Genomic DNA, 25,111 nt, shown 5'->3' with positions numbered 1-25,111 from the left:
TATACAAACAACAATGACTGCCCACCAAATATACCCGTTTGCGCTGTTATCAGCACATCTACAGCGTTTCATTTAGTAATTTTCTCTCTTCCGACGTGTTTAAACATGTCTTCCAAAATCGAATCTGACCAAAATATTCTACCATACGTTCCACTATGCACTTTTTTAATCAATGTTTGATTTTACTGCATTAGTTTTTGAGCTGGGTAGCAATCATCCTAGGAGGAATTCAACCCCAATTCTGCTCAGACTTTGGGATCTTGAAGGTTTCCAATAGACTTTAATTTCAATTTTCCCCAAAATATTACCTACAAATTGTTTTAGCAAGATTAATAGAATAAAAAACCATTTGGCCTACTTACTTAAACCCAAGTTAAGCAGAGACTGTGACACTGTGGCTTAACTGGAGGTGAATCCTCAACTAATACTGGGTGTGAACCATGTTGATGCAAAATACAAAATGCTTCCTTGGTGACTGAGGTGTAGCCCATGTTAATCGAACGCAATTTGTTTATCTAGAGAGCCTGGCCCATTTAGGGAGGTATGAATACATAAAATGCAAACTCTGATCCGCCTACAAACCTAGGTATTGGTTCGGTTGAAGTGACCTCTGGAGCGGTATGAATACAAGGGGAGAAGAGACCGCTCCAAAAGCAGGAAATGGACTATCGTGCAGAGCATTCTGGGTAATACAACCAAAACAATCACGTGTGTCTAGAGCTGGTGGCAGAAATGGCTCGTGGTAGTGTGCAAAAGATAAAAACAAAATCTTACAACTGCTAAAATCTGATGCAACTCCATTTTTGTTTCGCATTTTGCGATGAAGGAAGTTGCGCTCAGTGTCTTCTTAAGAGGTCTTGGTGTCATTTTCTTCTGTTGTTCTTGGTGCAAAATGCCCACAGGTGAGGAGGTAAAAATGGTTTTCAGAGGTAAGGCTTATTTGGCACAGTGAAGTGTAAAAGCGAACTCCAGCAGCTGAAAATGTAACAAACATTGTCATTTTGCTCCCCAATAATTTAACTGAATCTACCAGACTATCAGCTGTGATAACCCCATAAGTTTCCACAATATAACCAATCAAAGCATGTGTCAGAATATGCTGTACTTGTCAGTGAAAAGCAGCATTTAGAAGACACTTTCAAGCCAACTTCTAGACATGTTTTGAATGCTTTGGTGTTTATTATAGTTAAATGTAATGGAGGGTTGGAGTTACTCCAATGCTCTGGACCTCGAAGCAAGAGAGTGACAGATGAAAGTTTGCAGTTGGTAGGAAGTGAAATGCCCTAAATTGTAAAGTTGACGTCACACTGCTTCCTGTACTTTACCATGTATGTTGACATACCTAAAAACCTGGATAAGACAGGACTAAACTTTAAGAAATAAGGTCCTTTCACTGAAACAGCCATGACTGATTGTGATGCAACCCTGTAGCATATTGTGTACTTATTGGGATTAAGGACAAGACATTACAATCTGCTCCCTCATCAGGATGGATTAAATTACTTTGGCAGTGAAATCAACATCTCTATTTTTTTCTTTTCCGTTAAAAATGACAATCTGGGGATGAAAGTCCAGGGTGCCCAAGTTTAGCCCAAGAAAACGACTATCCACCAACGTTTAGATGGATCCCTTCAGGATAACACCTCTGAGTATCCTGCCAATGCAATATATTCCCAGATCAACATGTTTAATACTAGACTATATTGGACAACAAGTTCACATCAGAGGCAGAATACATAGGATTTTTTTCCAAATGTTGCTCTTTTTTCATTGTTTTGTTATGTTTATAGAGATTCCTGTTCTATTTCCTAAAAGAAATGTCTTAGTTTAATCAAAAAGAAATTAAATATGACACAGGTATAACAAATGTTGGGGCTTGTTTGTGAATAAATGATTTCGCTGAGCAAAATACATCTGATATTAAACCTCAGACTAATGGCTTATTTATTTGTGGTCTACTTAACATTTTCCTTAAGAATAATAATTAAACACTGATTGCAATAGTTTCATTTACATTTCTTAGCCAGGGTGTAACCACCTAAATCTTTTTTTTAAGATACAAAAATAAATTTATGTGGTTGTATTGTGAAGCTTGGAAAATTATTCTGGGTTTAGAAACTTTACACCTGAATAACTGAGAATGACAATAAAGACACAGTTAAATTTTTACATTCACTTGAAATTTGAAACGAAACTCTAATTTTGTTCACGTTCTATTTCTGATACATATTCGTAAAATTGTAAGGAGCCAGTCTGCTTTGTAGCACTTCTGTAGTGTTTCTGTGCTCATCTGCTGCCTTATTGGTAATTTCCATCTCGTCTTTGCTGCTGACCATTTTCAGAAGAAAACCAAAACAAAACAACAACAAAAAAATCAAAGCTCATAAAAAATGTCAAAAAATATGTGAAGCACAAACACAAAATGTGAAAATATGTGTATGTAATAGGTTCAAATATGATCTGTGAATCTGAGCTACGGATTTACGCCTTTCCTGGATTAGTAAGTAAGAGTTCATGCAACAGAACTAGCAATAAGTAGGAAGGTGGAAAAAAAAAACTTGTTTATTAAAAAGAAATAAATGAAATGAAATTATAACACCAAAGCCTTTTGGAGTCACAGGGTGAAGAATGGGGTCCAAACTAAACACGCAAGGAAGAAGCTACGCTCCATTTCGAGACAAACACTGACAGTAAGCAGACGTGTCTTATACCTGAAGCAGGACATGAAAGCTCTGAACTGATTTATGTTAACATGATACGTGAACGCCTTCCAGAAGACACTTTGGTTATGAATCTTAGGATGTTCTAAATCTGAACATAAGTAAAAGTAACATGTAAAAGAAGGAAGGAGGCTGTTTTTTTCTGACTGGAAGAAACATTTTGAAGTAGCTCAGCCACAGTTCCTACTTTTGATTGTGATAGAGAATCTGTGGAAGAAGCTAAAGATTAGGAGGACGGCGTTAACCAAGTGACTTAAAGACACTGCATCAGATACTTCATAATTTGTAGTTAGTCTTACAAGTCAACAACGAAATCTTTTGCCAAGTCATTTTTGTTGTGAGCATCAATCAGCTGTCTGCAGTAGTTCAGAGAGACAGTTCAACAGTCAGTTCAACTCAAAACTCTTATGACGGAAGGTGACCTACCAATAGTTTCAAGGAGTGGCAGAAATTTTATAGAAAAGTCATTGCAAAACTCTTAAATACCTCTTAAACTAATCCACAGTTTGTTACATAATAACCATAAATGTAGCATAAATCCATATGTCCTGTGTTAGGCCTCATAGGTTTGGTGGAGAACATTAGTGAACAAACAGTATCATGAAAACTAAGGAACACAGCAGACAGCTCAGGGAGGGAGAAGTTACAGAGCTACCTTTAAGAGGTCATCTAAAAATGGACAGAATATGGCAAAGACTGGCAGGAAGAAAAGCCATTTTAAAGGAAAACCTTAAAAGGACTGGTTCAATGATCGCCACAAGCCATGTAGGACACAGAAAAACACGTGGATGAGGCTGCTCTGATCAAATGACACCAAGGCTTTCCATTTTTCTCCTCCTCTGGGTTTCTATGGTGTCCAGCAAGCCCAAAGCAAGTCTCGAATTTACTAAAGTCTTGCAGGGTCTGGATACGTATGGCAAAAGAAACCAATGTGGGGAAATATTTGTAATTCCAAACTTTACATTTACATCTACTATGTAAATCCTTCCATTCACCCTTTTTGTTCATTTGTTTTCAACCAATTCCTTATTTAAAGCCCGTCTCCACTGATGGCTCCACTATCAGCCATCAGTGGAGACGTTGGAATCTCAGATATGTTGAGATTCACTGCAAGATACAGTTGTGGTCAAAAGTTTACATACACTTGTAAAAAACATAATGTCATGGCTGTCTTGAGTTTCCAATAAGTTCTACAACTCTTATTTTTCTGTGATAGAGTGATCGGAACACATACCTGTTTGTCACAAAAAACAGTCATAAAGTTTGGTTCTTTCATAAATTTATTATGGGTCTGCTAAAAATGTCACCAAATCTGCTGGGTCAAAAATATACATACAGCAACATTAGTATTTGGTTGCATGTCCCTTGGCCATTTTCACGGCAACTAGGCGCTTTTGGTAGCCATCCACAAGCTCCTGGCAAGCTTCAGGTCGAATGTTTGACCACTCTTCTTGACAGAATTGGTGCAGTTCAGCTAAATGTGATGGTTTTCTTGCATGAACCTGTTTCTTTAGCACTGTCCACATGTTCTCAATGGGGTTTAAGTCAGGACTTTGGGAAGGCCATTCTAAAACCTTAATTCTAGCCTGGTTTAGCCATTCCTTTACCACTTTTGATGTGTGTTTTGGGTCATTGTCCTGTTGGAACACCCAACTGCGCCCAAGACCCAACCTTCGGGCTGATGGTTTGAAGTTTTCCTTCAGAATTTGGAGGTAATCCTCCTTCTTCATTATCCCATTTATTTTCTGCAAAGAACCAGTTCCACTGGCAGCAAAACAGCCCCAGAGCATAATACTACCACCACCATGCTTGACAGTAGGCATGGTGTTCCTGGGATTAAAGGCCTCACCTTTTCTCCTCCAAACATATTGCTGGGTGTTGTGGCCAAACAGCTCAATTTTTGTTTCGTCTGACCACAGAACTTTCCTCCAGAAGGTTTTATCTTTGTCCATGTGATCAGCAGCAAACTTCAGCCGAGTCTTAAGGTGCCTTTTCTGTAGCAAGGGCTTCTTTCTTGCACGGCAGCCTCTCAGTCCATGGCGATGTAAAACACGTTTGACTGTGGAGACTGACACCTGTGTTCCATCAGCTTCCAAATCCTTGCAGACCTGCTTTTTGGTGATTCTTGGTTGACTCTTGACCATCCTGACCAATCTCCTCTCGGCAGCATGTGATAGCTTGCGTTTTCTTCCTGATCGTGGCAGTGACACAACTGTTCCATGCACTTTATACTTGCGAATAATTGTCTGCACAGTTGCTCTTGGGACCTGTAGCTGCTTTGAAATGGCTCCAAGTGACTTCCCTGACTTGTTCAAGTCAATAATTCGCTTTTTCAGATCCACACTGAGTTCCTTTGACTTTCCCATTGTAGCTTTTGTGGCTGAGTCTAATCACTGGGTCAAATGAGCCCTATTTAAATGGGCTCATGAGAAGTCAACAGCTGTAGTCAATCAGAATCACTTACAAGAAGTGAAGAGGCCATGACATGAAGCTAATTTGATTGACACAACTCTCTACATCACCAAAATTGACAATTTATGTTGCTGTATGTATATTTTTGACCCAGCAGATTTGGTGACATTTTCAGCAGACCCATAATAAATTTATGAAAGAACCAAACTTTATGACTGTTTTTTGTGACAAACAGGTATGTGTTCCGATCACTCTATCACAGAAAAATAAGAGTTGTAGAACTTATTGGAAACTCAAGACAGCCATGACATTATGTTTTTTACAAGTGTATGTAAACTTTTGACCACAACTGTATCTGCAGTGAATCTTGGAGCTTACACTTCCAGAACTTGAACATGACCACTTGTAGGACTTTCGAAGATGCTGTGTGTGTGATGGAAAACTAAAGCTACCATAAGGAAGGTAGCTCACATAAATCTGAATGTACCATTTCCACAGCAAAAGATAGAAGCTGCAAACGATTTAAGACTAGAATGGAAGTTCACCGTCCAGCAGGACCAAGACCATACAGCATAAAGTCATAGCTACAACTGAATGACCCCACAATGATGTATTAAAATGGCCCAAAGTCCAGACTTAAATCCATTAAGACTTGATAAATGAATCACAATGAAAGGTGGTTCTACAAAGAACTAACTCGGAGAGGTGAATACAAATGCATACCACACTTTTCAGATACTCTGGTTTTCCTCCTGTTCTCTTTTTGACCATTTTCTATATGGAGCAAAAATAAAGACCACTAGGTCAGAAATCTTTTAAAAGAAGAACATAAAATCAAGAAATAGAAGACTACGTATTGTATTCTTCAACTCCTTTTTAAGATGTTGAAGTATCTAAAGAAGCTTCTGTAAATGTATTTATTTACTCAGTTGCCAAATTTTGAAGTTTCATGTGTGAGTGTGAGATTTCATAATTACAGTACATACACAGAAGGCACAGAAATGTGGTTTTCAGTAGCACATGCATAATATTGATGCACTTAAAGAGAAATGGGACTTCCTCGTGAAAGTTATATTTTATTCACATGACATTTTATTAGTTAATCTATAGCTAATATACAGAATTTGCTCAAGCGCCATCTTTGTTTATGTATTAAACAAGGCTGAGCTTGGAGCTCGTGCCGAGGCTTGGCACAAGGTCAACTGTGAGTCTTCTCACTGTAACAGAGAAGCACCCACAGATCCTCCACATGCACGCGTCGGCCCGGAGCTGCGAGGCTGGCTTCATGTGCTGAGTAAGTGCTGTGAGAGAACAGAGGCGCAGGCCGCAACGGGAACGCTCCGAGAGGACGATGAGTTCTCTGAACACAACAGGAAGCGACGTCCTCCTCTCGCCGTCTCTCGGGTAGCGACAGAGACGGATGGCTGGATTAGGTAAGGCTAGCAGGGCCTGAGTGACATGATGGGCTCCGTAGCTATCTGTTTGGACACGACACAGGGAAACTCACGGCAGCCGGCACCGGAGAGACAGTCTATGAGGCAGCCATCTTCTGCACTCAGTGTAAGGCCTCACTTTAGGTTCCTGGTTTATTTTATTTTTTTTTATTTTGCATCAAAAAGTTTATCCAAATGTGCTAATGAATAAGCAATAAAATTGCATCATTTTTCACTTTGTTTATATCTGCAACTGAAATATGATGAAATATGTAATAAGATCAAATGAAATCAAATAGGTAAAAAAAAAAAAAAGTACAAAAGTGGAATAACACTAGCTGCGTTTCTATTACAAATGTACACAAATCTCTGTCAATATTTCGCTAATGTCGAAAAAACATAATTTTGCAATTGCGGTGTTTCGTTGAATAAGAAATTAAATGAAAATCACACTTGAATAATCTAGTTTATGCGGTAAGCTGTTAAAAATCATGGCAGCGATGGATGTATAACAACTACATGAGACATATTCATAATTCAGTCATGTTACTAACATTCATCATCTATCAGCCAGCAGTGGAGACGTTGGCATCTTGGCCAGGCATTGGAACAACCCCTTATAATTGGGAGCGGCTATGTATGCTGCATTTTGGGGAAATTATAATTTACAATTTTACAGAAGACTTATGGATTCAACATGTTTGAATGGCACAAAACTTTCAATGAACTATGCGACGCTTTGCTGCTCATTGTCTGAAAAACATCCTCCAAACCATCATCCTCCTACTACTTCCTGTCATCTTCTTCATCGTTTTCACCAGTTGTAACATCCAGCTGCTGATCACATGATTTGCATGATGTGAATAAAGTGTTCCCATTGCAGTTTTGCGAATTACATCTATTTTCATATACCTGAAAACCACCTCATCCTAGCGCAAGATATGAGTTGGGGTTTTTTTTCAAATTAAGAGAATTTATTTTCATAATTTCATTTTGCACTATTTTATGGCTAATGGAAACACAGTTATTATAAATTATGACAACCTTGATTCTTAAAACACAAGTTTCACAATGTACTGTTTTGAAAGAAAAGTCCATCTTGTTGGACATCCAAATTATTGGACATCAACAATTTGTAAACACCAATTCCTTTAATTATTTAGCCTTCACTTGGTTCGAAAATGATTTAAATACTGGCTCAAGTTTGCAAAAATATGCAGCAGATTCCATAGTTTCATGATTTATTAATGAAACTAATAACAAAGCTGAACCCAAAAAAGGGAAAATCTACGTGTGGAAAAGCTATGTATGCGCCACAAACAATTTTAAAGTAGCAGCTAGATGCTGTTAGTAAAATGCGGCTGGTTGTTTGATCATCAGCAGGTGTAACTCCCTCAATAGAGACAGGAGAATTTGGTACTTTGCTTGACTGGAGGTTACAGGTGGGTGTTAACACAACACCGTCAGCAATGGTCTTAGCAAATGAGTTGTTGCTGTAGTTCAATGTTGAAACGCTAATAAGGTCACACCCAAAACACTGAATTCCATCACTGTGAAAAGGATTTTTTTCACAACTGTAAATGAAAATGTTTTCCCCCAGTAGTTGACGTCCCGCAAGATTGACCCCAGGGTTAAACTGTGCAATGCTCAAATAAATTGCATTAACCCAAAAGTATGCTTTCAGACTCCACGAGTCAGTTAACATGTAAAATGTTAAGGTCTATGACGGTACAATTAGAAAAAATGAAATATTAAAACTAATTTAAAGGGATGCAAGAAGAAAGAAGCTTCAGTCTAGAAAAGAATATGTTAAAGTTGCTTCTGGTTGAATCACAATATCCATTATAAGTCTAAAGCAGCAGTGTCACTCAGCCACGACGGTTAAACCTAAACAGTGTATAGCAGTAACAACACTACAAACCAGCTGTAGAGAATGGTGGGTATCAGGATAATATGTGAGTACGACAGGGGTTTGATCCCAAACACAGCAACAAACCCAACAATGGCTGAATAAGAAAATTATCAGGGTTTTGTAATGGCCCAGTTAAAGCACAGTTAAAGCTGGTTCTTAGACATGAATTTTACATTTCGGCTTCAAGATTTGTTTGATAAGTAAGAACAATATGTAATCTGTTAGTGTGTAAATGATGCAGTGTAACTAGCTATTTGGACTTATTGAGCATGGCTAAAGCAGTGCTGAGATAAAGATCTGGTAAATAAATGTAGTTCGTGTTTTCCTAGATAAATCAACAATTTCCAGCCAAAGTAAGATGAGTGTGGTATAACTCCTACCATGTCGATTCAAGTGCAGAAGATCTCAATTTTCCCCAAATGTTCATTAAAAATATCACAAAGAGATGATTTTTTCCTTCTTTATTTAAAAAGAGATCAGAGTTGCGGATGCTACGGCAAATTAACTTATATCAAAAAAAGAAAAAGTACAATTAGTGTGCGTTTGTTTTGTTCAGGTTTGAGCCACCCTGATGGGGATTTTTACCCTTGAAAGACAAAGAATTTGTTTTGTCAAACCAATAAACGAGGAATATGTGTAAAACAGAAAACCAATTGTTCCTGTGTTCCCCTGAACATTTCAAACACCTCCACACCTGTAACAGTTGAAGAGAGATTGTATCCCCTGCTCTGAACTTCAGCTCACAAAACTCTGAACATACAAATGAGTAGGCCTGCCTATATTCCAATACTTACTGAAGAACTGAAGACACAAAGCAATTTCAAGTCTTTTTATGTCCCAAAACTAAGAACACATTACACACATGGACAACCAAAGCTTTTCCTCATTAGATAATAAACTATAGTAGTGTTGACTCCAAGGCTGTGGTTATAATTAGTTTCCCTGGTATCTAATGAATATTTTATCACACAGCTTACTACCACAATGGTGTGCAAAAATCTATAAAGTCTAATAAATTTTTTAATGTATTCAAAGGAAATAAATAATTAAGACATGAAGAAATATCAACAAACACTTATGATATTATAAGGGGTGTAAATACATTGCATGTTGGCCAAAGTCTACAAAAGTTTGCTGGGTTTTCAAGGAAGAAAAGGTTTCTGTCTGACATTTTGCGGATACTCGTGTGTTGCTAGGGCTTTGGAAAGCAGAACACCACTGCTTGATTTATCCAGATTGCAGTCATTTTTAAAGATCAGTCAAAGATTGTAGTAAGTCTATTGTTGACTTACTACAATAAGTCTTCAATACATGGGACCTGATTACCAGCATCGAGTTCTACTAAGGTTTAAAGGGGATGTGATTTAAATCTAACAGTTTCCACCATACTGCTCTCTGGTTGTGCAGGAGTGACTGAAGTTTTCTCCAGGTGTAGGGAGCAAAGAGCAACCCAGATTTTGCTGCACACTGACGCTAAGCTGGCTGATAGATGGCTTCCAAGATGGACAAATAGAATAAATTTGAAATATTTATGAAAAGAAATCCAGACATTCATGGTGTGAGCAGAGACCACATAGCCAGCAAATATCAACTTGTTAAGATTGAAATTTCTCTACAAAGAGCAGAATGGCAAAAAACATTCAGCTGAATAAGTGACTGAAACGACCACCTGGCAGGTGTTGAGTCTATACTTTGTACCATTATAGCTCCAATGACCAGTATGACCAGTATGTGCTTTTATTTCAGCTGCAGCTGGAAGATTGATGTCTTGTTCTGCTTTAAATAAAAATCTGTGCTGGTCCTGAGCTGAAGATGTCATACCATGTTCAGAAACTCTGATATATTTCTAAACAACAAGCTCAACTTGTAATCTAAGGAAACTAAAATGATGACAACAGATCTCATTCGAGGCGCATGTGGGCTTCAATTCACTGGGGCTGGACAGCATGGAGGGTATCCTGCATAGATGGGTTGTAGCAAAGCATGATGGCAATGCAGGACCAAAAACCAAACAAGAGAGAGCAATAAATGCTTCGCACCGACTTATACCAGACTCTGTAGCACATGTTGTGTTTCTGCTGTAAAGTTAGAGCTTTCTCATTTCGATTCTCTCCAGCCTGCAAGTCCAAGTCTGATTAGTGCAAAAAGGCCTAAAAGAGGCACAAAGATCCGACTAAACGTGAAAGCAAAAATGACACCACTGTTCTTTCTATGTAACCTTGAGAGTGTAACAGGACGTTCCTGAGCATGGTGAAGATAGAACAGCCGAGTGATGACACCTCACTCAGCTTCACCTTTTCACTTCCAACTTTCACCACACCCACCGCGTACTCGTGTGTTCCCCTTTAGCGTGTGCCGCCTTTCTGCTCTCCCCCTCCTGGTCACCTCCACTCACCTGTTCTATCTTGGCCAGCCATTCCTTATTGCGGGCCAGCTCTGCCATAAAGGCCTGGTGCTTCAGCCACTTCCTGTGTAGCTTTTGAGCCTCATCCCGGGCCGTGTCTCGGGCCATAAGCATCTTCTCTTCCACCTGCTGTCCCAAACGCTCAGCTAGGGGAGACAAAAATAGCCACCATCAGGAGTCCAACGTTCCAGTCAGCCCTTCTTCCCCCTTCCCACAGGACGTCCTGCCTGGCTCCTCTACGCAAGAGCCACCCGCTCTGCTCTGTAGGGGCCTAGCTACCTGTGCTGTCACCACCCACACCAACCCCCCACCAGACACCCCTTTCTGGAAAAAAAAAAGAAAAAAAAAAGAAAAATCAAGACGAGCACCTCAGCAGTGGTACCAATGGAAGTACTCAAGCCCTTCCTTAGGGTTGCCCCTGGGTCCTCATGCCCTACCCCTTCATGGATCTTGCGGTCCTGATGCTGCAGTGCCTGCTAGCCAGTCTCTGAGAAGGCAAAAACAACCAGCAGGGGAAAAAAAAAAAAAAAAGGGAAATGCACCAGCAACAACACTGGTACAGAATGCCACACACACATCCAAGATTCCTCGTACGCTGCGGTGCTATTTTCAAGCTCCGGAAGTCAGTTACAATCCAGCCAGCAGCCAGGGTGCAGATGTAGCATAGCCACAGAAGAAATCCTTCAGCTGGGGGTAAAAAAAAAAAAAAACTCTGACCATCCACCACTTGCCAGTCCCGGTCAATCTGTAGTCCTGTTTAATGATGCTGTAGAGAGGAGGAGGAGGAAGAGTTGGAGTAGGAGGAGCAGGGTGAGCGGGATGCAGAGGCAGTGCAGAAAAGACAGGATAGCATAAGCCATCCGCTCTTGAAATGCATTATCCTCACCTCTGCTAAGGTGCACAAGCAGGCTGGTCTGAGGCAGCAAACTATTTTCCCTCCTGCGATCTGCTTCCTTCATTCCCTGAATGGCTGAGTCGCAGATGCTGCATGCTGCTGCAGTACTTGCTACTCAGCTACGCTCCTGTGTGCGTGTGTTTGGGTATGCTAGCCTATGTGTGCGTGCGTGCGGGCGTGTGTGTGTGTGTGTTCAATCACAATCAGCACTGCAGTGCCGGAGCAGAGTGAAAAGGAGGCGGGAGAGGGGGAGGCAGAGAGAGGAGAGGGGGACGGGGAGACTGGGCGAGGAAATGGAGAAAAGGGTAGTACCAAAGCAGGAAAAAAGAAGGGGAGAGCAAGTCAGAAGAGGGAAAACATGGAAGAGCTACAAGGAGATGGAGGGTGGGACGGTGAGGGTTAGTGAAACAGAGAGAGGAAGAGAGAGCCTGCGTCATCCCTTACTGTCACTGGGGACATTTCTCTGCACTAGAAATGACTGCACTCGGAGCTGGATGAGAATTGGGAAAGAAAGAGGGGGAGGTGTCGCTTCTGAAACAGCTGAATGAAAGGGAAGGAGCGCAAGTGCGTCCGTGGTCCAAGATGTAGCTGGCTGATTCGGATCACTAATCACTCGCCTGCTTTAAGAAACCCTGCATGCGTTTCTTCTGCTGTCAGCATGTTGCTTGGAACAGAAGGGGTACGCGTTATACTCTGCTCTGAGGCTAATACAGCTTCCTCTGAAATCATTTCTACTCAATAGGACACTCACATGTTGTCAGCAAAAATAAGAATTAAAACGTGACTTTAGCCTTACACTGATGTTGCAGCATTTGAAGCATTTTTATATACTTTTTTTTTTTAAATACCAGTTATAGAACAACGACACATCACTATAGCAAACTAGGGATTAAAGTTTTATGAGGTTAAAGTGGAGCACCATCCTGAAGCACCAAGTTTTGCTGTTCAGTCTGGCTCCATCTGTGTTCTTTTCTTTTGGAGATTAATAGATTTTCTGTTATTTATCGACCTCACTAATCTCACTTTGCAATTCACAACACAGTGTTTCAAACAAGATGAACATCAATGTTTTTTTATATGGAATACAAACAATACATACAAAAAAACCTAACAAATTATGACTTCCCCAATGAAATGCCTATTAAACATAAAAAGTGCTGCAGGTGTCTTGAAACATGTGGTCAGTTTAAATTTAGCACATAATTATGGAATTACTATTGGATTATTCCACGTTTGTCATGTACTGCGGTTTTAAGGTTGAACCACAATGCAGAGAATTTATTAATAATAACTGAAAAACTTATAAAAACTGAAGCAGGCAGGTAACAGCGGGGTAAATCATCAAGAATAATGGAGATACTGCAGGATCAAAGAGATTAATAAGGAGTCTGTTATGTATAAAATTAACCAAAAAGCTAAACTACTGGCAGAGAAGTGGAAGTATCAAAGAAACCAGACTAGCTAATCAGTCTGGTTAACTAGTCTAAGCTTCTACGCTGATTAGCTATTTCTACTCAGCGTAGAAGAAGCTGAGGTGCTTGTGCTTCTAAGGTTTCTCCATGAGAATGCTCTATAGTGGGCGTGGGAACCCACAGACTCACCTTTCAGGACATGAGGACGACACGAGAAAGACCGGAGCCATGGGCACACACTCTACACTCCCAGTTCCAGGTACCATCCCCCCAGAGGGGCAACCAGTTCCTGGTCCGAACCATCTCTTCCTTCCCTTCTCCACCCCTTCTTCTGGGGTGGAGAAGGGAAGACAGCTCTCTTTCCCTCACCCACACAAAAGCTCAGACACTGGGTCATATCCAACCAGCACAAAAACATTGAACACATGCCCCCAGGCACAGACGCCATGAACTTCCCACCCCTAGGAGAGCTTTAACCCTAAAAAGCCAATGAGGCCACTTCCAAAAGCGCGAGCTCCGCACACAGCACAGCCCACATTTCAAGCACCCCCGCCAGCATCCCACTACCCATCACACAGCATGCTGCAACGGAAAGGCAATGGCCCTGCAATGACCAAACACCATGTGGTCTTGGCCCTTACGATCTTCCCACTATGATTGAACCCTGATTGCCTACAGAGGTTCAAGTGCCACAACAGGGGCTCATCTTCAAGAAAAGATGAGGCCCCACATAAGATAAAAAGTTGATACACACATTCCTCTGTAGGTGCTTGATGGATACTGTTACTTTAAAGTCTCCATGTGCTTCTGTTGGGAAGTTAGCCTGAAAAGTTTGCTAAGAATCCTGATGTGCAAACACAACTCCTTGCTTTGGTGTCCCTTCCACAGACAGAGTGTCACTGGAGAGACTACACAGTGTACAAGTAACCTTCCCTGGGTAAATCTGAGTACATTATGCCTCCCAAATGTACACTAGATGGTCCCTCAACACTTAGTATGTTTCCATGTACACTAAAACACACTGAAGTACACAATAAATACCTTCTATCGGTTCTCCCTCATATTGAAAGAGACTCTGCTGAGAGTACACCACCTGTCTATACAGTAAACCCTTTGCTGGGTGAGCTAGTTTACACTATACCATCCTGGTGTACACCACCCAGCACCTTATTAAGGGTGTGTGAGTGTGCATGAGTGAACCTCCTTCGTGATGGCACACCAAGTACCCGCCTACCTGTCTCCTTCACTGCATTAGATGTAACTGTTCAATCACCTGGGACCTCCTGAGCATCAAGAGTCTGTTTCCAGCAAGCAATCATTTCTTAATAGATGAGGGTTCAGAGCCTTTTTGCGAAGCAAAGGGTATTATGAGGGTTGGTTTTTACCAGGTTACCTTCAGTATAACTCATTCTCCATTTTTCTTTACATTTACACCAGAATAGAACAACTTGAATTATTCTCCCAAGATTCAATTCCTGCTACCTTTCCACCTGGTCTCCTGGACACATAGTATGTCCACCTTCCTTCTCTGGTCTCTCTTTACATTCAGCCTTGCTACAGTCTCGTAGCATTGTTAGAAATGCCCAACCAGGATCTTTCTATGGTCTGCTCCCAACTATGGAAGTTGGTTGATGCCAGCTGCAGAAACTTTCCCCGGTATTAGTGACCTTGTAATCCTCTGCAATGCTGTCAAAATGTTGCTGGTTGTTGTTCTCATTATACAGATCTGCACTGCTGAGTCTATTAGGAAAACCCAGCCATTTTGAAAGATATCAACTAATTCTCCATTGTATTCTGGGAACATCATAGACAAGCAGTGTTCCAAGTGTAAAGCAGTGCATAAATGTTCCAAAAGAGGGTGCTGTTGTTTACTGTAATTGCTGGCACTACCACAATTCCGACATGTTTGTCCTGCCGGGGACACCGTAGCGCAGGGGATTTCTGCGCGCGAACTGCCGTATTCTTTACAGTGTGTTTACTGCCTGTAAGGTAAGCAGCAGCTCTGCTAGCTCGGTGTAAAATATACGGTATATTAATATACCGATCTATTTCTGTTTGTTCAGTTTGCCTGTTAAGTATAAATTACATTTTGTTTTGGTGATGTTTGATTATTTTGTAAAAAGAAAAACGATTGAATGCTGACAGTGTGTTTACTGCCTGTAAGGTGAACAAAATAAACGCGCCAAAGTCTCCCCACAACGACGAGCCGCCTGTCTGATTCCTCTCCTGCACGGAACACATCCCACCCTCACACAAACACAACGCAGAGTCCATCGGGTGTCTTCCAGCAGCTGCAGGGTTAAAGAGGGAAAGCCTGGGTTACATCTTGGTGCCGTGACCCGGATTGTGGTTCTTGGAGACCAACAGGTTGGAGGGATTCTGTTGTAATCAAAATAAAAAAAAAAAAAGAGAGACTTTATTCGGGTTGACTGTGCCTCCACTTGGGCAGAATCACATTTCCTGTGTATTCTTTAGAGATTCGAGTAAAATGTTGTGGTGTTAATTTGTTTTGTGATAGTAATGTAAAAAAAAAAAAAAAAAAAAAAAAGACTTTCCAGCTAGCCATTCAAAGGGGCCGTTGTGACTCAGTATTGAATATACATATTTATTGTTGTGGCATTTTATTTTTTTATTCTCTTTTAAATGTCTATAAGATGTGCTGAGTAGTGTGTTGAATTTATTTGCTGCAAAGAACACTGTAGTGAACTTCCTGAAACACAGGCACAAGATCTGTTGTGCCCATAATTCTACTTAAGAGTAAAATAATAATAAAGAAAGAAAGGGCAAATATGTGGCATCATCACTCAGTTGAGCCCCTGAGTCCAGGATCTCTCGCAGAGTCCCAGCAAAATAACCTCAGTGCCATTCCAGGTCACACACAACCGCAGCCATGGCCACGTGAAGGGCAGCTTACTCCTCCTCCTCCTCATTTGTCCTTCTATAGTGACCAGTACCCTGTCCCTCCGCAGCCGTCTCTCCTTCCTCTTCCTCCTCCTACTGCTCCAGCTGCACCAGCCCACGTTGGTCATCAAAGCTATTCTAGTGCATTCCAAAATGCACCTCAGTTACTACAGCAGCCCAGCACACAACCTCCAGGGGTTAACCAGACCGGGCAGCTTGTGGGACATAGCACCCACACCTACCCAGACCACCTACATTCCACCCCTCACTCCCAGCCCAGACCCACATTCCAGCCCTCTCAATCTGTTGCACTTATTTATCAGGGTTGCACTCAGGGGGAAGCACGAACACAAAATATACCCCAGTTTGCCTCATATGGAGCCCCCAACCACGTTGGGCACGAGCAGGCCAGTGTACCACAGCACATGCAGCCGCATGCATTGGGGTTTAACACATATGACCGCTCAGGAGCTGCCCAATACATTCCTCGACCCCCACCTGCTGCCATGGCCTCGTATGCATACCATCCTGACCCTCAGTTAGATGACGGTGGGAGGACTACCATCAGTCCACGCCTCCCCCAAGCAATATATGGTGGTTTCCTGCAGACTCACCAAGTAAAGAACGTGCAAGTCTTTACTGGTAACGCAGACAGTAAGATGCTTGTGGAAGACTGGATCCGTGATATGCAATACCTGCTGGATGCCATTGACCTCCCTGTACATCTTCGCTTCTCCACAGTGGTTCGACACCTCAATGGAGAGGCCAGAAAGCTGGTTCTCAACCTCCCACCCAATGACCAGACCCCCGAGAAGGCATTTAACGAACTGAGGGCAGAATACGGTGATACTCAAGGTTCGTTAGATCCTTTAGCCGACTTTTATGAGCGGAGCCAGAGGTCATGCGAGTCAGCCTGCTCGTATGCCATAGCGCTGGAGGCAATCTTGCGGGCTGTGGAAGAACACCAGAGGGGTGGTAGGCCCTTTCCAGATCGAGATAGTAAACTGACTCGCCAGTTTTTAAGAGGGCTGATAGACGAACAGGTATATGCACGAATAGCTCCAATGAAGCCCATGTTACTGAGTTTCAGAGAACTGCAGTCAGAGTTACGAAATATGGCAAGAGAAACAAAGAAGTTCCAGCCACAAAATAAAATAAAGAAGACATTTACTCAGGTGCAGATGACCTCAGAAAGCTCAGCTGTGAGGTTGGAAGGAAAACAATGCACTTCTGAGCTCTCTGAACTGACTGAGATTGTCAGAAAATTAGCTCTTAACCAAGAAGAGCAAATGGCCAAGCTGTCCAAACTGGAATCAAGTATAAAATCCTCCAAGTTGCCCCCAAACACATCCCCCTCATCAGCACATTCTACGAGCCACAGTTCAAGTGTTACATGTCATCGCTGTGGAAACCGAGGGCACATAGCTAGATTCTGCCGAGCAGTACTTCCTGATTCCACCTCCACTGGGACTCGCCTTGCTCAGTGGTCAACCTCGGCAGAGGAAATCAGCATTCCCCCAGCTCAGGGTTTAAACGCTTAAAGCCCATGGTAGCAGGGGCAACCATGGGCAAGCAGGAAGCCCCACACAGAGATGATAAAGGCAATGCTAATAGAGCAGAGGGAACTCCTCTGGTGGGCCCAAGAAATGAGGGAGAAGTGGAGATAAATGGCATTAAATGCAGGGCTCTGATTGACTCTGGATCTCAAATCACGAGCATCACCCATAGCTTCTGGCACAACCACCCAGACCTTCAAAAACAGAATCTACACCCATCCAAAATAACTATAGAAGGTGCTGCAGCTCAAAATGTGCCTTATTATGGTGTTTTGCAGATCAAACTTAAGGTCTTTGGAGAGGACTGTATGACTGTCCCCACATTTGTTGTCCCTGATTCTGAATATCGCTCCTCAGTGCCTCTGCTCATTGGAACCAATGTCATCCGTGCATCTAGAAGTCACCTACAAGCAGTTTACGGTGTCGAGTTCCTCCACAGGATAAAAGAGAGCCATCCAGAATGGCATTCGGCTGTGATGGAGGTTGAAACCACAGAAGATCAGATGCATGGCATGGTTGGCCCCGCTGTCTTCACTGGTCGGGCTATCTGTATCCCTAGTGGTAAAGAGGTGGATGTGAAATGTAGGATTAAGGCAGGCCCTCAGAAAAAAATCTATACAGCACTGATTGAAAGCCCTTCTCCACACCAGCTCCCCCAAGACCTACTAGTGGCTAAAGTTCTCACAGATGTAAAGAGGGGATATGCTCCAGTCAGAGTCATGAATGCGTCCCGGAAAAACATCACTATTAAGCCCAACACTCAGCTTGCCACAGCCTTCTTGGTGGACAAAGTGGTTGAATCTTCTGACACAGGAGGAGACAAACATCAAAGTGAAATGAAAGAAGAGCTGTGTCTGAGCCTGGGTCAAGTGGTGGCAAGTTTTGAGGTGGACCTGGGTGGAGCAGCAGTGGAAAATGAAGACCAGCGTGCTCTCCTCAGGAACCTAGTGGAGAAAAATGGGGATGTCTTCTCCCAGAATGCTATGGATTACGGTCATACAAAGACTGTGCAGCATGAGATTCCTCTGGTGGACTCAAAGCCATTTCGACTTCCATATCGTAAGATCCCCCCTTCTCAGTGGCAAGAGGTGAGGAACCTCCTGACAGAGATGGAAGCTGCAGAAGTTATCCGGCCAAGCAAAAGCCCATATGCATCACCAGTGGTGATTGTTACTAAGAAAGATGGGTCATTAAGGCTTTGTATTGACTACAGAAAACTGAATTCCTGCAGCACACGTGATGCATTTCCGTTGCCACGAATTGAAGAAGCATTGGAGGCACTGGGGCAAGCTAAATACTTCTCCACACTGGATCTTACGTCAGGCTACTGGCAAGTGGAAGTGGCAGAGCATGATAAACACAAAACTGCATTCAGCACGCCCATGGGGCTTTTTGAGGCCAACAGAATGCCATTCGGGCTCCAAAATGCCCCATCCACATTTCAGAGGCTCATGACATGCTGCTTTGGGGACCTGAATTTCACTCACCTGCTCATTTATCTTGATGACCTCATCATATTTTCCAAAACATTTGAGGAGCATCTGGAACGCCTCCAGCTGGTTTTTGATCGACTGAAAGAACATGGCTTGAAGTTAAAACCCTCAAAGTGTCAGCTGGTGAAGAAGGAGGTGCAGTATCTGGGCCACATTGTGTCTGCGGAGGGAATCAAGACAGATCCAGAGAAGATCAGCAAGGTTAAGAACTGGAAAACGCCCACTAATCGTAAAGAGGTCCTGCAGTTTTTGGGATTTGCAGGGTACTACAGACGCTATGTGAAAGGTTACTCCACGCTGGCTGCTCCCTTGTACCGTCTCACCTCTGGCGATCCCAGAAAGAAAAAGAGAAAGACACATAAACACACTGACTCTGACCGACCCTATCTGTGGACTGCTGAGTGCGAAGAGGCATTTCAGCGTTTAAAGGATAGACTGGTGACAGCACCCATACTAGGCTACCCAGACTACAACCTGCCTTTCGTGCTGCAGACTGATGCTTCGGGGGAGGGACTGGGTGCTGTGTTGGCTCAAGTTCAGAATGGGGTCGAGAGGGTCATGGCTTATGCCAGCAGAGGCTTAAGCCCACCTGAAACCAGATATCCGGCACACAAGCTGGAATTTCTGGCCCTAAAGTGGGCCGTCACAGACAAGTTCTATGACCATCTTTATGGACGTTGTTTCTCTGTCTTGACTGATAATAACCCCCTCAAATATGTGATGACGACAGCCAAACTTGATGCCACAGGGCAGAGATGGGTGTCCCAGCTATCGTCCTTTGAGTTTGACATCCAGTACAGAAGGGGACAGAACAATGCAAATGCTGATGCTCTTTCACGCATGTCCAACCAAGAAGTCACACAGATCTTACAGTCATGCCCTCAGCATGTCAGGGTCTCTGAATCGAAGCCTCCAGGGCCCCAGTGTGTTCCAAAGCCCGATACATTCGACAACGCTGCGGTTTCGAAGGTGCCAGATAGCTGTGTTTTCCCAACAGTGAATCAGCTGTATTTGGACGTGGGAACAGATGCACTTCCAGCCATGACAATTCAACAAATCCGTGCAGAACAGAAAGATGATTCCATTATTGGCCAAGTTCTGTATTTCAAAAATAATAACAAAAAACCACCTCGAAGCGTGAGGATCGGCCTGGGAAGACATGGGAGCCTTCTCATAAAAGAGTGGAGGAGGTTGGTGGTCAGAAATGGCATCCTATACAGATGCATCACAGATGGGCAAAGAGGACGCATTGAGCAACTCATCTTGCCAGAGAAGCTGCGGGTGGTGGCTAAAACTGCTCTGCATGATGATTCAGGTCATTTAGGCTTTGAGAGAACTCTACAGCTGATAAGAGAGCGATTCTACTGGCCAAATATGTCCCTGGAAGTCAAATCGTGGTGTGAGCAGTGTGAAAGATGTTGTCTTAGGAAGACCCCCACAAGCAGTATTGGAGCTCCTCTTGTCAGCATCCACAGCAATGCCCCCATGGAGCTTGTGTGTGTAGACTTTCTCTGCCTGGAAAAGTCAAAGGGGGGCATTGAAAATGTTCTTGTTGTAACAGACCACTTTTCTCGTTACGCTCAAGCCTACCCCACCAAAGACCAAAAAGCACGCACTGTGGCCAAGGTTCTGTGGAAGAATTTCTTCTGCCGGTTCGGCTTTCCAGCAAAGCTCCATGCAGATCAAGGACGCAATTTTGAGAGTGCAATTGTAAAAGAACTATGCAAGATCACTGGCATCACTAAGACTCACACCACTCCATATCACCCACAGGGCAACGGGACCACTGAAAGGTTCAACCGGACCCTAATGAATATGCTGGGAACTCTGCCACCTCACCTAAAGCCCAGGTGGCATGAATATGTGGATGCCATGACCCATGCTTACAACTGCACAAAACATGACTCAACTGGATACACTCCGTACTATTTAATGTTTGGGAGACATCCCAGACTTCCAGTGGATCTGGTGTTTGGGACCTCAACCTCTAATAGCCAAGCGGGTTACAGTGACTATGTGCAGACACTCCATGACTGCCTGCTGGAGGCTTATGCACAAGCTAATCACAGTTCTAGGATTGCCAAGGAACAACAAAAGAAGTACTATGATCAAAAAGCAAAGGATCAAGTGTTCAGCCCAGGGGACAGGGTGCTGGTCAAAATATGTCATGTGGAAGGACGGCAGAAGCTTGGAGACAAGTGGGAGCCACGTCCATATGTGGTGGTGAAGAAACAGCCTAAAATACCAGTATACGTGGTACAACCGGAGGATGGTGGCCCAGAAAGAGTGGTTCACAGAAACCTTCTCACTCAGTGCATGTTTATCCCGGTAGAAGAGGTGGGCAAACCGACAGCTGAGGAGGAGGAGTCAGATTTAGATCTGAACGAGACAAGTTTAGAGGAAGACCTGCAACAGAATGCGGATGCAGTCAGCATGGAGGAAACTGGACCCTCTCTGCAGCGTGGAGAAACTAACCAAAAAGACAAACAAGCCAGCCAAGAGGAAGGGGATACAGCAGGAGAAAATGAACCCCATGGCACTCCAGAGTCACTGCAGAGCAGTGGGATTCCAAGAAAAAACCCACCCAGGGGTAGATGTAAAGCAGTGCATAAATGTTCCAAAAGAGGGTGCTGTTGTTTACTGTAATTGCTGGCACTACCACAATTCCGACATGTTTGTCCTGCCGGGGACACCGTAGCGCAGGGGATTTCTGCGCGCGAACTGCCGTATTCTTTACAGTGTGTTTACTGCCTGTAAGGTAAGCAGCAGCTCTGCTAGCTCGGTGTAAAATATACGGTATATTAATATACCGATCTATTTCTGTTTGTTCAGTTTGCCTGTTAAGTATAAATTACATTTTGTTTTGGTGATGTTTGATTATTTTGTAAAAAGAAAAAACGATTGAATGCTGACAGTGTGTTTACTGCCTGTAAGGTGAACAAAATAAACGCGCCAAAGTCTCCCCACAACGACGAGCCGCCTGTCTGATTCCTCTCCTGCACGGAACACATCCCACCCTCACACAAACACAACGCAGAGTCCATCGGGTGTCTTCCAGCAGCTGCAGGGTTAAAGAGGGAAAGCCTGGGTTACACAAGGATATTGTTGGATTAAGTGTTTTCTGGGGAAAGACATTTAATCAACTTTATGAAATACTAAAGAAACTTCAGCAACCTCAAATTTATTGTCTTGCTAACATGCAAGCAAGAATTTATGTAAAACAAATTTTAAAAAGGTAAATCTTTTGCAAGTCCTAAAATGTTTAAAATTTGTAACCTCTCCAAAACTTTTAAGCTAGTTTTTAGTTCACTGACTTGTAATGTGCAGGATATTATTATGCTATCACTGCATTTGACCCACAAGAGCACAATCACATCACCAACGTGTATCATGCGCATAAAGCCAGCGCAAACCTGAACCACACAAATACAGGCCACATACGTAATGTGCGGGTTAGATCTGCTTTTTTAAATACACAAATTATACTAAATAATAAAAACAGGGGGAAAAAAGCCTACCGGTGTGATGACGGAGATCCCTTCCAGATCTTCCAGACGAGAAGGAGGTGAAGCAACAATGTTTGGTTGATTTCTCCTCTTTTGGCAAAGTTTCAGCTAGAATTAGCCGTTAACCCCCCAGTAGATGCTCAGGAAGAGCTGGCAGATGTCATGTTCGACCAACCGGGTGACCGGTTAGCTCTTCAGTTAGCGAAACCACAAAAAAACAAAAAAAAAAAGCTGTTAAACTTGGCGACCCTGCCAGAACCGAGCACACTGTAAAAAGCTCAGGCGGGTTCACCCGACCCATTTTACAACTACGGAAGGGTTCAAATTCCGCTTTTTCATTTTTAGCTTACAGAAAACGAGCCAAGCCGCCAAATAAACAAAAGTAAACTGACCAATAGCATTTAGGTTTAGGACGGACACGCGCCCGCCCCCACAGACTCACATGGATACAAGATGTTTTGACACGAAATACTTTTGTTTTCTCCACAATTTTGTTAATGGACCTTACCAAGCTCCGCCCACAACCGACCCACGTGACCGCAAGTCTCACAAACAAAGCCTTGTTTCTATGTAAACATGACTCCATTAGTGCATCATTTCTACCGGATTTTCACAATATATCAGCTACTACAATGGACAGAGGAACTAACAAGTTCATGTCATCATCTGGGAGGAGGTTACTGGTTTCTCAGTCACAAGCTGGTCGCAAACCTGAGGCCAGCAGGTGTCAGTCAGTTATGGTAGATCTGAACTTTGGTTTGATGACGTCAATATGAGAAGCTACAGACTGATAGGAGGAACCAAAGAGCTCTGTAAAGGTAAAGGCAAATCTTCTGAAGTTGGGATATAATTAATTTAATTTCACATAATTATCGCGGTAGAAGCCATTTGTTTGTTAAAATTTGATGAAATATATTTGTTCTATTTGATGTTTGTTGTGAATGACGTAAACTCACAACGAGGTAATTAGTCCAATGTTTAGAAACTACAGCGGCTGTAATGCGCCACAGCAAAGGGAAACAAAGGTAAACAAAGGTAAAATAACCCGAACAGGTGATCAACTCAAAACCACTCCTACCTTTTTACTCTCTCTCTCTTTGTAGTTTAAGCACGCCTGTTACCGTGGCAACCGCCTGCGCCCCGAAAGACGAGCAAAGATTACGTTAAAAACATAACATTCAGTCCGTTACGATATCAAGTTTCCAGGCTTGATATTTATTTCTCGATTATTAATCAGCGCTTCCCTGAACACAGCGATGGTTGATTGACTAGCTGTACTTGGTGCTAGCTAGAGTGGCTAACACGAGTAACAGTTTAGTCCAAAGCGTTTCCTGCTAAAATAAAATCTTTAGTGTATGTCAGATACAGACACATTGCATATTGATCTGTTTAGCTAACATAACACTGTGTAGCAGACAGGCTTCAAGGTGTAGAAGTTGTATCAGTTCTGCCATCATGCTGTACTTAGCTAACGGGAAGCTAAGTGTGTTTGTGAGACGGCCACGCACGTGACCACGTAGAATGGGCATCAGCCAATGAAAAGCGGCCCCTCTGGTAAGGTCCATAGTAAAGAGGGTTAGATAATAAAAAAAATCCCAAGATTTTTTTTTTTTTTTTTACTTAAAAGAACATTTCAAGGGACAGCCGTACAGCTGCAGCCGCTACCGGGTAACGTATAACATAACATGTCGTACATTAGCAAACACATGCATTCATTTCACAAATTTGTCCTGCGAAAAACTGAAACATTAGCTTTTTTTTCCATCTTAAAAAATAAATCCAATCTGGTTCTTGTTGGCATTGTTCCCATGAGAACTTGTGATTGTGTGTGAATGAGATGTAGTCTGGCCAGGCTTTCTGTTTTTTGTTTATGTATCATTTATTTAACAGACACGCAGATGGAGATACATTTGTTTGAAATCCTTTTAAACAGGTGTAAAAAGCCTTCAAATAAGTTATTTTATTTCAGCAACATCACACAAGAACTTTTTGACAAAATCCAATACGTAACTTGAATACATTTATTTTGTTGGCGGAATAAAATGTCTTTAAATAACTCTGTTTATTAAATAGAATCATATTAGTATTGGCTTGAATGTAGTTTTTTTGTCAACTTTAATTTTGTAAAAACAAAATGACAATAAAACCAAAACATCCCAAACATCATATAGAGCAGGTCCATCTTTTGTATGTAGTATGTACAACATCATCAGTTTGGTGTCAGAGGTTTATCCATCCATTTCGCTTGACCAAAGGTTTTTACAGTTATGTGTGATTAGCACTATACTCCCTTTATGTTACAGCTGATTGCTGTCGAAAGCCCAACACAACCTGCTTGCACCATCTACAGGGGGAAGTGAGTATTTTCTCTGTCACTTATGTATTCACTTTAAATCCCTTAGTATATCAGGTATCATAAATGATGTTTCAATTTCATGAGCTTCAAAAAGTTTGAATATGGTTAGCA

At 42.4% G+C, this 25,111-nt stretch overlaps 1 protein-coding gene across 3 annotated transcripts in view; it reads right to left on the bottom strand.

Annotated features, from left to right (window-relative positions):
• Positions 1–12,049, bottom strand: part of sptbn4a (spectrin, beta, non-erythrocytic 4a) — a 34,919-nt gene extending 22,870 nt beyond the window's left edge. Inside the window, exons 1-3 of one of the 3 annotated variants that reach the window (XM_032576435.1) lie at positions 11,768–12,047; positions 11,250–11,647; positions 10,873–11,027 (exon numbers count right to left, since the gene is read on the bottom strand). In XM_032576435.1, coding sequence (XP_032432326.1) covers positions 10,873–10,995 — 123 coding nt within the window. In that variant the 5' untranslated portion in view covers positions 10,996–11,027; positions 11,250–11,647; positions 11,768–12,047. Of the gene's footprint in view, positions 1–10,872; positions 11,028–11,249 lie in introns of all 3 variants that reach the window. The other 2 variants (XM_032576433.1, XM_032576434.1) reach the window with 2 other exon arrangements.
• Between the last annotated feature and the right edge of the window lie 13,062 nt (positions 12,050–25,111).

Source organism: Xiphophorus hellerii, chromosome 11, assembly GCF_003331165.1.
Source record: "Xiphophorus hellerii strain 12219 chromosome 11, Xiphophorus_hellerii-4.1, whole genome shotgun sequence".
In the NCBI taxonomy this organism is placed as follows: Eukaryota; Metazoa; Chordata; class Actinopteri; order Cyprinodontiformes; family Poeciliidae; genus Xiphophorus; species Xiphophorus hellerii.
Note: the sequence above shows the minus strand (reverse complement) of the source record. Positions and strands in the feature narration are given on the sequence as shown.